The following is a 13,906-nucleotide window of genomic DNA, read 5'->3' on the forward strand; positions in this document are numbered from 1 at the left end:
CTGTCACATACTCCTCTCCTGTCCCTGGAAGAGCTCCTGCTGACTCCATGATTCTCCCAATTATAAAAGCCAAACTCAAACCACTAAAGTGTAGGTACCCAGATAACCAGCATTTTCCTCAATTTTATTTAACGTGAGGGAACGTGGGTACCTAGATTTGATCAGAGCCTAATAAGGTGTCTACCCTGCTAAATTGCAACCCTGCGGCCAATAGAAACCAGTACTTCTTTTTATCTTATATTTTTTAAATGGCAGGTTCCTGGGGAGGAGGAGATCCTTTTTGGGACTTACAAAAATTGATAATTCAAATTAGGTATCCTCAGGCTGACAAATGAGAATGGTCTTTTGTTCAGTACACTAACTCTTCTTTCTTCCAATTGGCCTCCAGAAGATGGTCCTAAGCTTAGATTATGCCACTGACATCAACCAATATTAAATACTTGTCTCTGCTTCTATAATCTATAATATATAGATCACAATTCTCTTAACCTTCAAAGTGCTGCCTCCTCATAATCTGAATGTTTTAATACTCTGAACAGTAAATATGGTTGTATTCCCTACCCTCCTCCCCACCCCACCCCCACCCCCCAGTCAGCACAAAGCCTGAGTGTACAAAAGCATTTTAAATTTCAAGTTCATCTATTTTAGACAGGATGTTAATCTGAATGGTTTCACTATTGAATCAATGAGAACTCCAGAGAGTCCTACAATTTAAATTCCATTTACCAACTGATGTACAAGGTTGTTCCATTTAGCATCTGACCTGCCACAAATTTAGTTGACAGATAAATAGATCATGTAATGTAAATTGCTTATATGATGGCTATTTTCTTCTCATTAAGCCCCTTTGATATAACATGTAGCAAAATTGCCTTAAGGTCTCAGTTGAGAAGGTCATTGTTTTTTGTGTTCCTCTTTTCTTTCACAGGATAGAATTCAAATTGAGCAAGGAATGCTCAACATAACAGTAGTGAACCTCTCAGATGCTGGCATGTATCAGTGTGTGGCCGAGAATAAACACGGAGTTATCTTTTCCAGCGCAGAGCTTAGTGTTATAGGTGAGTATCCTGGAAAGGAAAAAAAATTTAAGTCACTAAACTAACACGTGTTTTGCTTAAGCATGATGTTCAATAAAAAAAAAAAAAAAAAAAAGGTAAAGAAATCTTGAGACCAGAGATATTGCTGGAGGGAAAAGTAATGCATTCTCCAAGCAATACCAGGGACCACTTTCTTTTTTTTTTTTTCCAATATATGAAATTTATTGTCAAATTGGTTTCCATACAGCACCCAGTGCTCATCCCTAAAGGTGCCCTCCTCTATACACATCACCCACCCTCCCCTCCCTCCCACTCCCCATCAACCCTCAGTTTGTTCTCAGTTTTTAAGAGTCTCTTATGCTTTGGCTCTCTTCCACTCTAACCTCTTTTTTTTTTTTCCTTCCCCTCCCCCATGGGTTTCTGTTAAGTTTCTCAGAATCCACCTAAGAGTGAAAACATGTGGTATCTGTCTTTCTCTGTATGGCTTATTTCACTTAGCATCACACTCTGCAGTTCCATCCACGTTGCTACAAAGGGCCATATTTCATTCTTTCTCATTGCCACGTAGTACTCCATTGTGTATATAAACCACAATTTCTTTATCCATTCATCAGTTGATGGACATTTAGGCTTTTTCCATAATTTGGCTATTGTTGAGAGTGCTGCTATAAACATTGGGGTGGGAATGAAAATTGGTGCAGCCACTCTGGAAAACAGTGTGGAGGTTCCTCAAAAAATTAAAAATAGACCTACCCTATGACCCAGCAATAGCACTGCTAGGAATTTACCCAGGGACCACTTTCTAAACCAGCCTCTACTGATGCTTCCAATGGGTAACACAGTTCCCTTGGCACCCATTTTTATTCCTCTGTCAACCACTGTTCTAATTTGAGCAGTTTCTGAAATGCTGTGGAATCTTGATATTGTATTGATTTGCTACAAAATTCAGCTTGGAAGGAAGAAGAGTTGACTTGGTTTGGGAAGGTTGCTAGGAACAGCTGGCAAAGTGCGTCTTGTTCTTCCATATCTGAATTTATCACCGTATAGGCAAGTGGTCTGCCCCTCCAGCTACCTCTCACCATATGACCCATTTTCCCTGCTCTTCAGCTGCACTGACAGTATATGTTCCACATCTTCACCATCCTCCCTTCCTCCAAGGGCCACTGGAGCATACTGTTCCTTATGCTTGAAATGCTTTTCCTGCCCTTCATTTCGTTAACTCCTTCCCTTCTTCCATCTTCAGATTCCACTGTGGCTCCCTCAGAACGTCACACCTGGCCCCATGCCCAGAGCAACTTTGCCTCTTGCAGATTTTTTATTTGCCTTTTAATTGTCCTTTGTAACAGATGCCACTGTTGCATTTTACATTTGTTGTGATTTTTCTGTCTTTTTCTCCCGTTGCATTTTAACTTCCCCCATCATGTCAAGGACCATATTTGGTTTAAATCATTATTTTAGGGTCTCCTGGGTGGCTCAATTAAGCATCTGACTGTGGCTCAGGTCATGATCTTGCAGATAATGAGTTGCACATCGGGCTGGGTGCTGACAGCTCAGAGCCTGGAGATTGTCTTTGGATTCTCCCTGCCCATCTCCCACTCATGTTCTCTCTCTCTCTCTCAAAAATAAATAAACATTAAATTATTTTTTATTATTTTATTCTCAGGACTTAATGCAATAGGGAAGCACATAGTATGCACTCAGTAAATAATGCACATAGGAATGAATGAATGTGTTAAATGATGTGCTAAATGTGTTAAACAGTTAAGAGACTGTTTTTAAAAATGAGGTATGAATTAAGTAAATATATCATTGAAAGTATAAGGGCACCTGGGTGGCTCAGTCGGTTGAGTGTGTGACTTCGGCTCAGGTCGTGATCTCACAGTTTGTGGGTTTGAGCCCTGTGTTGGCCTCACTGCTGTCAGCACAGAGCCTGGAGCCTGCTTTGGATCCTCTGTCCCACTGTCTCTCTCTGCACCTCCTTTGCTTGTGCTCTCTCTCTGTCTCTCAAAAATAAATATGAAACATAAAAAAATAAGACAGTATAAATTAAATGAATTGGCAAACCTCTGGACATTGAAAAAAAATCCAGGCTATCAATTTGTATGTGTCCCATAGAAAAATCTTGGCTCTGAATTTGGGATTTATCTAAAGTACCTAAGCAGTAGTTCTTAGGGAGAGTGTAATAGAAAGATTATGAATGAGAGAAAAGCACACACCGGGAGCTGATATCATAAATTCTGATGATTGGACCAGTTTCAGAGTCCAAACTTTTTCTTCAGCAAGGTGTTGTTTGATGCCTAGCATGTAGAGCTTACATGGGCAGTAGATGCTCTCAAGATGAATATACTTCTTCCCTGTGCAAGTTAACAAAGGAAGGAAAAGCTTCCATGATTGTTCTTGTCACCAAGTTCTTTAGCTTGGGCCAATATCCCATAAAAGACAAGAATATGTGAGAGTTCATGGCGCTGCAGCCCATTTCAGTGAAGCCTAAGGACACTCTGCATCTGGAATAAGCATGACCTTTTTGGAAACTGCTACCTACCTCTCACTCTTTTAACACTGGGAACAATAATTCCAGCTTCCTCCAGGACAAGTACGATAGTTTCACCCTGTGCCAGTTGGATCTGATTATTGGTAGTTTTTAACTGACTCTTTTTGGAGCACAATTCAGCATGTTAGATTACTTAGGATTTTCTGCAAAAACAAATATGTTGTCCATTAAACATTAAGCCAACTAGTTAGAAGAAGAGCTAAAACTGAGGGTATACAGCCTAATGAATGAATCGCATTGTCCTAAGTCCCTCTAGATGAGTGCTTTCCAAATTTCAACTCTGAGAACCCCGTTACAATTTTAAAAGATTCTGTAAGTCCCTCTGTTAAAATAATAAAATTTGATAATAACAAACGACTGTACATCATGGGATATAATTATGAGGTAAGACCGAGAATAACTAGTCCCAAAAGCGGAGCTGGAAATGAAAAAGACTATCAGATTATTTTTATCTAGAGTACCTACCCGTAACTGAAAACAATAGAGTGTATATGAGATGTGTGTCTGTATATCTACATATACATTTATGTATATATTCTTATGCATAGATGAAATGTAACAGTTTAAAACAACTCCTTGCACACCCTTCTCCAGACCCTGTCCCCTCCTCCCACCAGGGTTTAAGGGCTGTGAGTTGGGAATCGCTGCTCCATCTTTTACAGAGATTTGTTTCAAATCACTTCCAACCGGAACTAATTCCAAATGAATTCTTGATCTGAGTCCTTTCTTAAGACTTTCTTACGAGCCCTGAGGTCAGCAAGCTAGAGCAGTGAAGATAAGAGGGAAATGCCTGAGAAATTATTTAACCATTCTGATCTCAACCATGTTGAATATGAGAACAATAAGGCATGTCAGGAAATGATACAGGACAAACAGTGGTAAAAATAGTAAAGGCTTCCAGGAATTCAGGAAAGAGAGTTTGGCTGATGCACTGGGATGGTCAGCTGAGCCTTGAACAGTGATTTATATTTGGACAGACAGAAAAGAGGACAAGGAATATTCCAGATCAGAGTGAAATGGCCTTAACAAAGGCTCAAAGTTATAAAACATCTGGATGGTTTCTTACACATAGAGAACCCTGGAATGTTTTCAAAAATTTTGACTCAAATACATAATGTATATGGGCAAAGTTTTAGATAGATGGAAAACTTAATTAAGGACCAATTTTAGAGACTCTTGAGTAACAAGCTTAGAAGTTCCTTCTTTAATATTCCATTTTCTCTTCCAAAAAATCATATTAATATACTTGAAGTGAATTGAAGGACAGTTAAGTGTAAAGTGAGTAAATCCCTGAAGTTCATTTTAATTGAATGAAGGAGAAGACATTTCACTATTTTAAAATACACATAAATTAGTATTGGTTAACCTGGGTAAGCTATAAATATGATTGTGTTCCACAAGTCACTTTGTGTATTACAGAATAGTAATAATTTGACTCTTTGGGGTCAAATGACTGATTTGTTTTTACCTTTCTTAGAATCATGGTGAATTTGAATTGAATAAAGAAACACAAGAAAACTTTATTATCAGGAAGAAAAAAGTCAGTATGTTGGTTCCAGCTATTGATCAAATATCAGGATCTCCCAACATTAGAGAGGAGATTCCCTTTCAAGCTAGGTAATAACCCTAGAGTCATGAATAAGAGATGGTTAGGAAGCACATATTTGATAGGCTTTTCCCTTGGTCTTGTTTTATGTGTTCTGTCTGAGTATTTAATGTGTATGTAACATATCTATATTTAATGGGTTGAAACTGCTAAATATTTAACGTAGGTACTGGGTGATTTACTCACTGGATGGAAGAATAACATAGACTTTTACCTTGAGGTCAGTCTATTAGAGTAGGCCTGGTTTTGAGTACATCAAATAGAAAATGTTCTTGTTTGCGGCAACTGGGTGGCTCAGTCAGTTAAGCGTCCAACTTCGGCTCAGGTTATGATCTCACTGTTCGTGAGTTTGAGCCCCACATCGGGCCCTGTACTGACAGCTCAGAGCCTGGATCCTGCTTCAGAATCGGTTTCTCCCCCTTTCTCTGCCCCTCCCCCACTCATATTCTCTTTCTCTCTCTCTCTCTCTCTCTCTCTCTCTCCCCCCCTCCCTCTCTCTTAAAAATAAATAAAACATTAAAAAAAGAAAAAATAAAAAAAAAAAGGAAAATGTCCTTGTTTGTAATTGACCTGTCACCATTGATATGTTATTATTCCTCAAGGCATCTGTTCCCAGACTTTTTCTCCTGTATTAACTTATGTCGTGGAAGAAGTTAACTGTGTGATGTACCCCCGTGGACATCCCTGGGGTGCTGCACAATTTGCTGGGTGATGCCATCATTCTGTCCTTCTCTCCCACTCATGAAGGTATATTGGAATTGGGGTGAACACAGTCTGATAACCACGGGGAACTTGGATCTTCTATAAAATGTAATTTTAGGGGTGCCTAAAGTTAGTAATTAAGGGGTGCCTTAACTTGGTTAAGTGTCAGACTTCAGGGCAGGTCATAATCTTGCAGTCTGTGAGTTTGAGCCCTGTGTTGGCTCTGTGCTGTCAGCACAGAGCCTAGAGCCTGCTTCAGATTCTGTATCTGCCTCTCTCTGCTCCTCCCCCGCTTGCAGTCTGTCACTCTCTCTCAAAAATAAACAAATATAAATTTTTTTTTCATGTAATTAAATAAAAGTAAGTTACATATTTTCTTGGTAAAAATTTAAATTTTCTACTGCAGCGTTTCTATTCATGTTTCATATCTGTGTCCACATAGATGATCCTCTTGGTGTCAGGGACTGCTGATTGAATTGCCAACCTTGAGATTTTTTGTGATGCTCCAATTAGAATGCTTATGCTGTGTATATAATCATGGGGTAAGGACAAAGGACAACTGAGGTCCCAAAAGCAGAAGCAGGGATTGAGGTACCTCTTAGCCATTGAAGGAATATTGTCTAGGGAGAAGCCTATAAAAGAAAGCAAGATAGGAAAAGAGTGGAGGAGCTGCGTAAGGTCATGGTCGCAGGCAAAGTTTAGCCCATGTCTTGTCCTAGAGAGGGATATCTGGACCATAAACTGCCTCTCACAGTTATTCCTCCCTGGAGAAGGGAGACTGGCCTTTCCTGAAATCTCTGTTTATCAGTCCATCCCTGGGCTGCCGGTTAGGTGGTAGTAGCATGAGCAGTAGGGGTTGGGGTGGTGATGTGGGTGCAGATGGAGGAAAACCTCCCAATTTCCCAGGGAAGGGGGCAGCTGAGGTGGTAAGCAGCCAACACTCACAGCGGGTGGGGCCAAAAAAAAGAAAAAAGAATCCATGTGAGGGTACCAACAGCATTCTCTACAGAGAACAAGTAATTGTACCAGGCTGAGCCTGTCTGTACCCTAATGGAGAGTTAAACTAGTTTTCTAGAGTATCTTTGATTTTGAAATGGGATGAACTATCCTAAGAGCAAGTAAGTCTTTTGAATATGACCTGACTTTGCCAGGACTGCGTAATGGAACAGAAATAGGTTCTGCCTGAGGAATTTGTGTCTAATGCTTCAGTACTGTGAGGATTCTCCTGGCCTGTGTGGTAGAGGGCATGTGACCCTGGAAGGACGCTCAAATACCATTAGGGAACTGATGGTCCAATTAAAGTGAGGTGGAGGCTTGAGCAATTATTTGGTTAATTTGGCATTTATCCAGATGATTGGCTCTCAAATTAGGAAAACATTAAGACTAAACTAAAAGTTATTTCACAGGGGCTTTCACAAGTGCTCATCTGCATCTGACTCTGATTTCTCAGCTGCCTCGTTGAGCCAGATTACAAAATAATCAAATGTGCTGAGTGTGATCAGCATCCAATGAGAGGACAAACACCTTTCTTACCCAGATGTAGTCATCTAGGCAGAAGCTTTACTAAAATTGTCTTGAAAAGGGAAAGCTATCCGCCTGGATGTCAAATTTGAAATTTTTTTTTTAATTTTTTTTTTCAACGTTTATTTATTTTTGGGACAGAGAGAGACAGAGCATGAACGGGGGAGGGGCAGAGAGAGAGGGAGACACAGAATCAGAAACAGGCTCCAGGCTCTGAGCCGTCAGCCCAGAGCCTGACGCGGGGCTCGAACTCACGGACCGCGAGATCGTGACCTGGCTGAAGTCGGACGCTTAACCGACTGCGCCACCCAGGCGTCCCTCAAATTTGAAATTTTTAACAAGTTACTAAGTCTCCCTTTATCAGTAAGATGAGGCTGCCATTTTGTACCTTATTGCCTAAACTAAGAGATCCCAAGTGCAACCTTTCTTAAAGCCTAGAAGTGTTTGTAGAATTATGAGACATGTTTGCTATTGTTAACTAGTATCCATACCAAACTCTTGCAGACGGCCACCAAATCATTACCAAACCCCTTTTCTGTGATTCTCACATTTTGCTGATTAAAATCATCTGGGGAGCTTTTTAATATCCTGATACCCTACCATCCTCCAAATCAACTAATTCAGACCCTGGGCCTAGGTCCCAGGCATTAGTCCTTAAAGTTGCCCAGGTGTGATTCTAGTGAACAACACAGTTTGGGAACTACTGCTCTAATTGATCAAATCAGAAGGCCATTACTTTTTCTACGGTATTCTCAAACTTTGCCATGCATCAGAATCACCTGGAGGACTTGTTCAACTACAGACTGCTCAGTCACCACCCCCACCCCCCGAATTTCTGATACGGTAGCTGAGATGGGACCTGGGGAGCTGCATTTCTAACAAGTTTCTGAGTGATGTTGATGCTGTTGGTTCTCACACTTTGAGAAACACTGTCCTGAAATAGGAAACTTATCCTAGGGTGTGTGTGTGTGTGTGTGTGTGTGTGTGTGTGTGTTAAGTGGAGTACAATCTACCAGCAAATCTTCTGATTTGGATCAGGACTCTCAATCTGAAGTCCTTCTATAAAAGAGAAATATCAGGCATCAGAGGTTCCATCCATGGCTGAAGGCTCCATTTCACCAACATGGTAAGTAGAATTAGGCCTACAGAGTGACTTCACAGATTGCCATGGAAGGACGAAGCCAAGTTGTTGCTTGGCATGACTGGTGACTTAAAGCTGATTAAAGGGAGGGGTACCTGGCTGGTTCAGTCAGTAGAGCATGCGACTCCTGATCTCAGGACTGTGACTTCAGGCCCTATGTTCGGTATAGAGTTTACTTCAAAAGCCAACCAAAGGGAGACGTTGAAACCTGAGGGGTACATATTATGATAATTCCTTACATGAGTTCACCCAAAGAAATGCCTTCATTGAGCCAAAGTTGTATTTATTTTGGGAAAGAGTGGGGGAGGGGTAGAGAGAAAGGAAGAAAGAGAATCTCAACCTGGCTCTGTGCTGTCAGCACACAGCCCGATGCAGGGCTCTATCTCTCGAACTGTGAGGTCATGACCTCAGCCAAAATCAAGAAACGGACACCTAACCACTGAGCCACCCAGGTGCCCCTGAGCTAGAATTTAAAATGTGACTCAGGCATGCAGTCCAAGGCATCGCTAAGCAGTGTTACCATATACTGACTGTCCTACAACTAAAATCTCTCAGTCATCTGTAAAACTGCTGTGAAGGCATTATTCATTTAGAAGTCCATAGTTCTTTACCTAAGGAGATTTACAATAAACTTTTCTTACATTGTAGAACCAGGAAGAAAGTTTGAATCTTGTAGCAAAATTACATATTTTCTTTTATCCATCAGTAAGAAATATGCTCTTCTTCTTCCCTCTGCCTACCATATTGACTTGTCTGCTTTGGCTTCCAAAAGTTCACTCTTTTGTGGCAAGTCTAATAAGATTGTTTCCTACCCTTCCAGTATTTGATGTTAGCCGTGTTCTAAATGCGTTTGTTACTTTATATCTTTTACCCTTGTCTCTACAAGTCTTTTTAAATTAGTGAACCAGTAAATGAAATGGAATATTTTTTCCCCTCTACCACCTTCTGGCAACATGTGGATTCTATTTTGGTAGTCCAGAAGATGTTAGAATTGGTGTTCAAGAAGATTTAACAGTGATTTTCAAACTTTGATCCATGTATAAATTACTTGGGGATCTTGTTAGGTTTAGATTCTGATTTCAAGACCTGGGTTGGGCCTGAGAGTCTGCATTTCTAACAGGCTCCCAGGTGATCACCAATGCTTCTTCTCTGAGGATCACATTTTCAGGGGCAAAAATTATAAAATTGTAAGTTCTCAGGTCCTTCTCATGGCAGGTAGAGTTCAGGAGTATATATGCTTAATAAGCTCCTCCAGGTGATTCCTATGACCAGTTCAATTTAAGTGCCACAGGTCCAGAATCTGCTTTGTAAATCCTCATTACCCCATCTTAAGCCATCACAGCAGAGTTGCTTTCAAACTTGTAAGAGCCAATAGAATGGGGAGCCTGGATGACTCGGTGGGTTGAGCGTACAACTCTTGATTTCAGCTCACGTCAAGATCCCAAGGTCGTGGAATTAACTCCAAGTTGAGCATGGAGCCTGCTTAAGATTCTCTGTCTCCCTCTGCCCCTCCCCCACTCAAGTGCTTGTGTACACACTTGTTCTCTCTCTCTCTCTCTCTCTCTCTCTCTCTCTCAAAAAAAATAAAAAGCCAATAGGAGTTGGAGGGCAGAATAATGACTAGGCTGTTCTGTTGTTATCACCACTATACATACAGTTAACCTGTGTTTCCATTGTTGAACCCAGTATTGACAGAAGCTCTATCAGTCATGTGAGACCATTTCTACCAGAAATAAAGCATTTGCACAAGCAACATTCCAGGTGGTATTTTTCAACATAAGCAGACAGTGGCTCTTCTGGGCTCCTGAAGAAGTGAATTTTATATTTAGTGTAAGGCAGGTTGCTCTTAATGAAGCTTTTTGAATGTGTTTAAAAATGCCCATAGCACAAAGGCAAAATGTGTGTTCTCTTTCCATGTTAAAACTCCTTCAGTATAAGGAGTTACTGAAGTCACATGACGAGCAAGAAATCAGTCACTGCTGGGTGACATAAACATTGCTCATCCACACTCTATGTTCCTCTTGAGACTGTATGTCTAGGGCCGGGCATGTGTAGCAGAAGCCCTTAAAACTGCTGTGATACCTTGACCCACACAGATTAGGGAACAAAATGAAACAATCAAAGGAAATGGAAGGGAGTCGAAGTTCCTTTCTTCTCAGCACTGGGTTGTGAGCGTGCCTGGGGAGGAGAAAGGAGATTATGGTAGTGCTTCAGGGTGAGGCTCAAAACTGGGGAAAGCTGAATTCCCAGGGTCCACTTGTCCTGTTAGCTTCCCATAAGAGTATGTTTCGGGGAAGTAAGGAAAAAAAGTTATGTGCCAAGGCTCTCCTACTGGCAGTAGCTGAATCTGTGTATCCTTCTCAGTATTCATTGACTTCTTGTTCTTAGCTTGAAATTGGCCATGACGGAAGTATTTACACCACAGAAATTGCAAGCACTAAAAGCTGAATTCTTTGGTGTTTTCTTTGAGAGCATTTGTTAAATATCTACTATCATACCATCAGGTGGTTTCAGAGTAGTTTAAGAGTATAAACATCCCAGATTGTTTTTCTTGAGTAATTCTGCTTCATTATACGAAGGCCTAACTCTAGAAAGGATTGAGTGTCCTAAGCACAGGCCAGGAAGGTCAAGAAGTCATTTACAACGCCACTTGAAGGGAAGAAAGGGATGTGGTATCCAGGCAAAAGCATCATGAGAAGAGAATTTCCTGTTTGAACTGAATTCCTGAATTCTCTCCTACAACATATTTATTCAGCAAATACTGACTAAACATCTACTTTGTACCGAATGCTGTACTAGGTAAGGGATGTATAGATCCATAATACACAGCCTCTGCCTTCAAGGAACTGATGATGTAGTGATCGCTAGTAACAAATACTACCGTGTCTTAACCACTGGAATTCTAGGATTCTCACTACCACATTCTAATGACTCTCTTTTGTTCATTCAACAATAGTTTCTATCTCATAACAAAGTTACAATCAAGTAGGGCACTGTCACACTATCTACTACTTGTCTAACCAAGGACATGAATCTATATAAGTGTTTATGACATTGTGCCAAATGTAGTAAAATATCACTAATTTGGACTCATATAAGGAGGTTTACCAGCTGAAGCTCTTAAAACATGTAAGAATGATTTTTAGTCAACATGTTAATTCCTGTATAAGATATGATGTTCTAAAATGGCTTTAAAATGTTTTGCTTGGAATAAGAAAAAATTTTTCCACCCATGTCTCCACAGTTAATTTTTGTCTTTCCAAACCTTGTATAAGAAGAAAAAAGGCTAAGCCTGATCATACTTGTTGGCAGAAAAAGTGTTGAGAGATCTTGAAATGGTTCCTGTGCTCAAAACTATTTGTCAGTTACCATAGTGCCTGAAATGCCAACATTAAAGAAGTATTTCTCCTCTAGATCAGGATGGATGAGATACCACTACTCAGCAATAAAAAAGAATTAACTGTTGATACACACAACTTGGGTGGATCTCAAGAGCATTAGGCTAAGTAAAAAAAAATCTCAAAAGGTCACATGCTATATGATTCTGTATATAAAATATTCTCCCCAAATGACAAAACTGTAGAGACGGAGAACAGATTAGTGGTTTCTAGGCATTAGGGAGGATTAGGCAGGAGAGAGCTGAATGTGGCCATAAAGGGGTTGTACAAGAGAAATCTTTGAGATGATGGAATGCTTCCATATCTTGATTTCAGAGTAGTTTTTCAAGTCTGCATATGTGATATAATAACACAGACCTAAAGACACACATTGTACCAATGATCACTTCGCTTATTTTGATATTTTATCATGCTCACATAAGATGTAATCCCTGGGAGAAATTAAGTGAAATACACGGGGCCTCTTTATCTTTGTACCTGTCCATCAATAATTATTTCAAAATAAAATTTTGTTCAAACCACGATGTATTTATTTGGCTCTAAAAAGCCTCCTTGTATTTCAGCATAAAGTCCCCTGATAAGGGTGGTGGTACTCGTGCAGATAGCAGAGAGGAGGAGTAGGTATGAAGTTGTTACTCTAGGAAAATATTGGGCTAAGTACTTTATGTACAATTCATGTATTATTTCATTTATTCTTCAAAACAACTTTGTACAAAAAATATTATTATTTTGTTTTAAAATAACCTTTCCAAAGTAATAGGAACCCATAAACCTAAGAGCCACCATGGTAGGAGACGACCTGGGTAAGCAGGGTATTCAATGAATTAGACCAAAACAAGCAGGGCATCGGCATTAGGGATTTAGAAAGGAAACATTATGTTGATATTAGAATAGAAATAAATAAAAACTCTTACTTCAGAGTTTTGTTGAGTCTCCTTGTGAATATCATCCCTGATTAGGGCTGATTTTGAATCCGCTGGTCTGAAATAATGGCCCTAGAAAAAAGAAGATTCCCACTATAACGGGCCTTCTAGGTATCTACCCAGCAAGCCAGGAAAAGCTTAGGGGTTTAAAATCTGATACCAGTATTATCTCCCCAGTGGTGAAAACATTTCAGTGAATGCATGCACTCTAGGTTTATTTTTATGGAATGATGAGGTAATAGTTAAAGATAATAGATAAAGGTTAACATAATCTAGAATTCTGAACTTCTAAAAGGGCCATACTGAATAGTCTCCATCAATTGGCAATGTTCCAAGTGACGTTTCTGCAGAATAACTCCAATAGAACTGACATGCAGAATTACCTTTTCCTCTTCAATAATAGAGTAAAACATCACACTCAATATGTTTCCCAAATGTGACTCCCACTGCACATCTAGCTAAGGAGTTATTCTTGTTCTCTCTCTTGAAAAATGTTATGAAGACAGAAATCTTCTGTTTTCAAGGGTTCTGTTGGCTACTTTAAATACCCTTGACATGTGACCAAGAGTCCTTTAATTCACTAAAACCAAACAGTTGAGAATTGCAGAGAGAGCTTCTTTCAGCCGGATGCTTCTCATAGATCATGTAATGTTAATAGATTAAAGACCATTGATAAATAATAAAAAGTTGCATTTCCCAAATGGAAGAGGTCCTACAACATGACTCGTTCCAACACTGAGAGAGCAGTGCCCTCTAGTAGTTGATGTAAGAAATATTATCCTCTAAGTACATTAAAGTTAGCAAATGAGGATTTCCCAGTATCAGAGCTACTCTCAGACTCAAGTGGGTAATTTGACAATTGATTTTACCTTTTCTGAGCTATTAAGAACCTACTGAAGTTTCACCTTCAATGTGTACTAAATTTTTAAGTGCCAGCAAAGGTTGGGTTCTAATAGTGCTCAACTGGGGACCTTACCAGTAACTTTTAAAACCTAATTTCTCTGTGAATGTCAAATTTAACAGGCTT

General features: G+C 39.9%; 1 protein-coding gene across 8 annotated transcripts in view; it reads left to right on the top strand.

The window, feature by feature from the left end:
* Positions 1-13,906, top strand: part of CNTN4 (contactin 4) — a 901,803-nt gene that overhangs the window by 755,412 nt on the left and 132,485 nt on the right. For all 8 annotated transcript variants that reach the window (XM_045493589.1, XM_045493588.1, XM_045493585.1 and 5 more), the window contains one exon: positions 929-1,058. In XM_045493589.1, coding sequence (XP_045349545.1) covers positions 929-1,058 — 130 coding nt within the window. The remainder of the gene's footprint in view (positions 1-928; positions 1,059-13,906) is intronic.

The sequence above is a fragment of the Leopardus geoffroyi genome, chromosome A2 (assembly GCF_018350155.1).
Source record: "Leopardus geoffroyi isolate Oge1 chromosome A2, O.geoffroyi_Oge1_pat1.0, whole genome shotgun sequence".
In the NCBI taxonomy this organism is placed as follows: Eukaryota; Metazoa; Chordata; class Mammalia; order Carnivora; family Felidae; genus Leopardus; species Leopardus geoffroyi.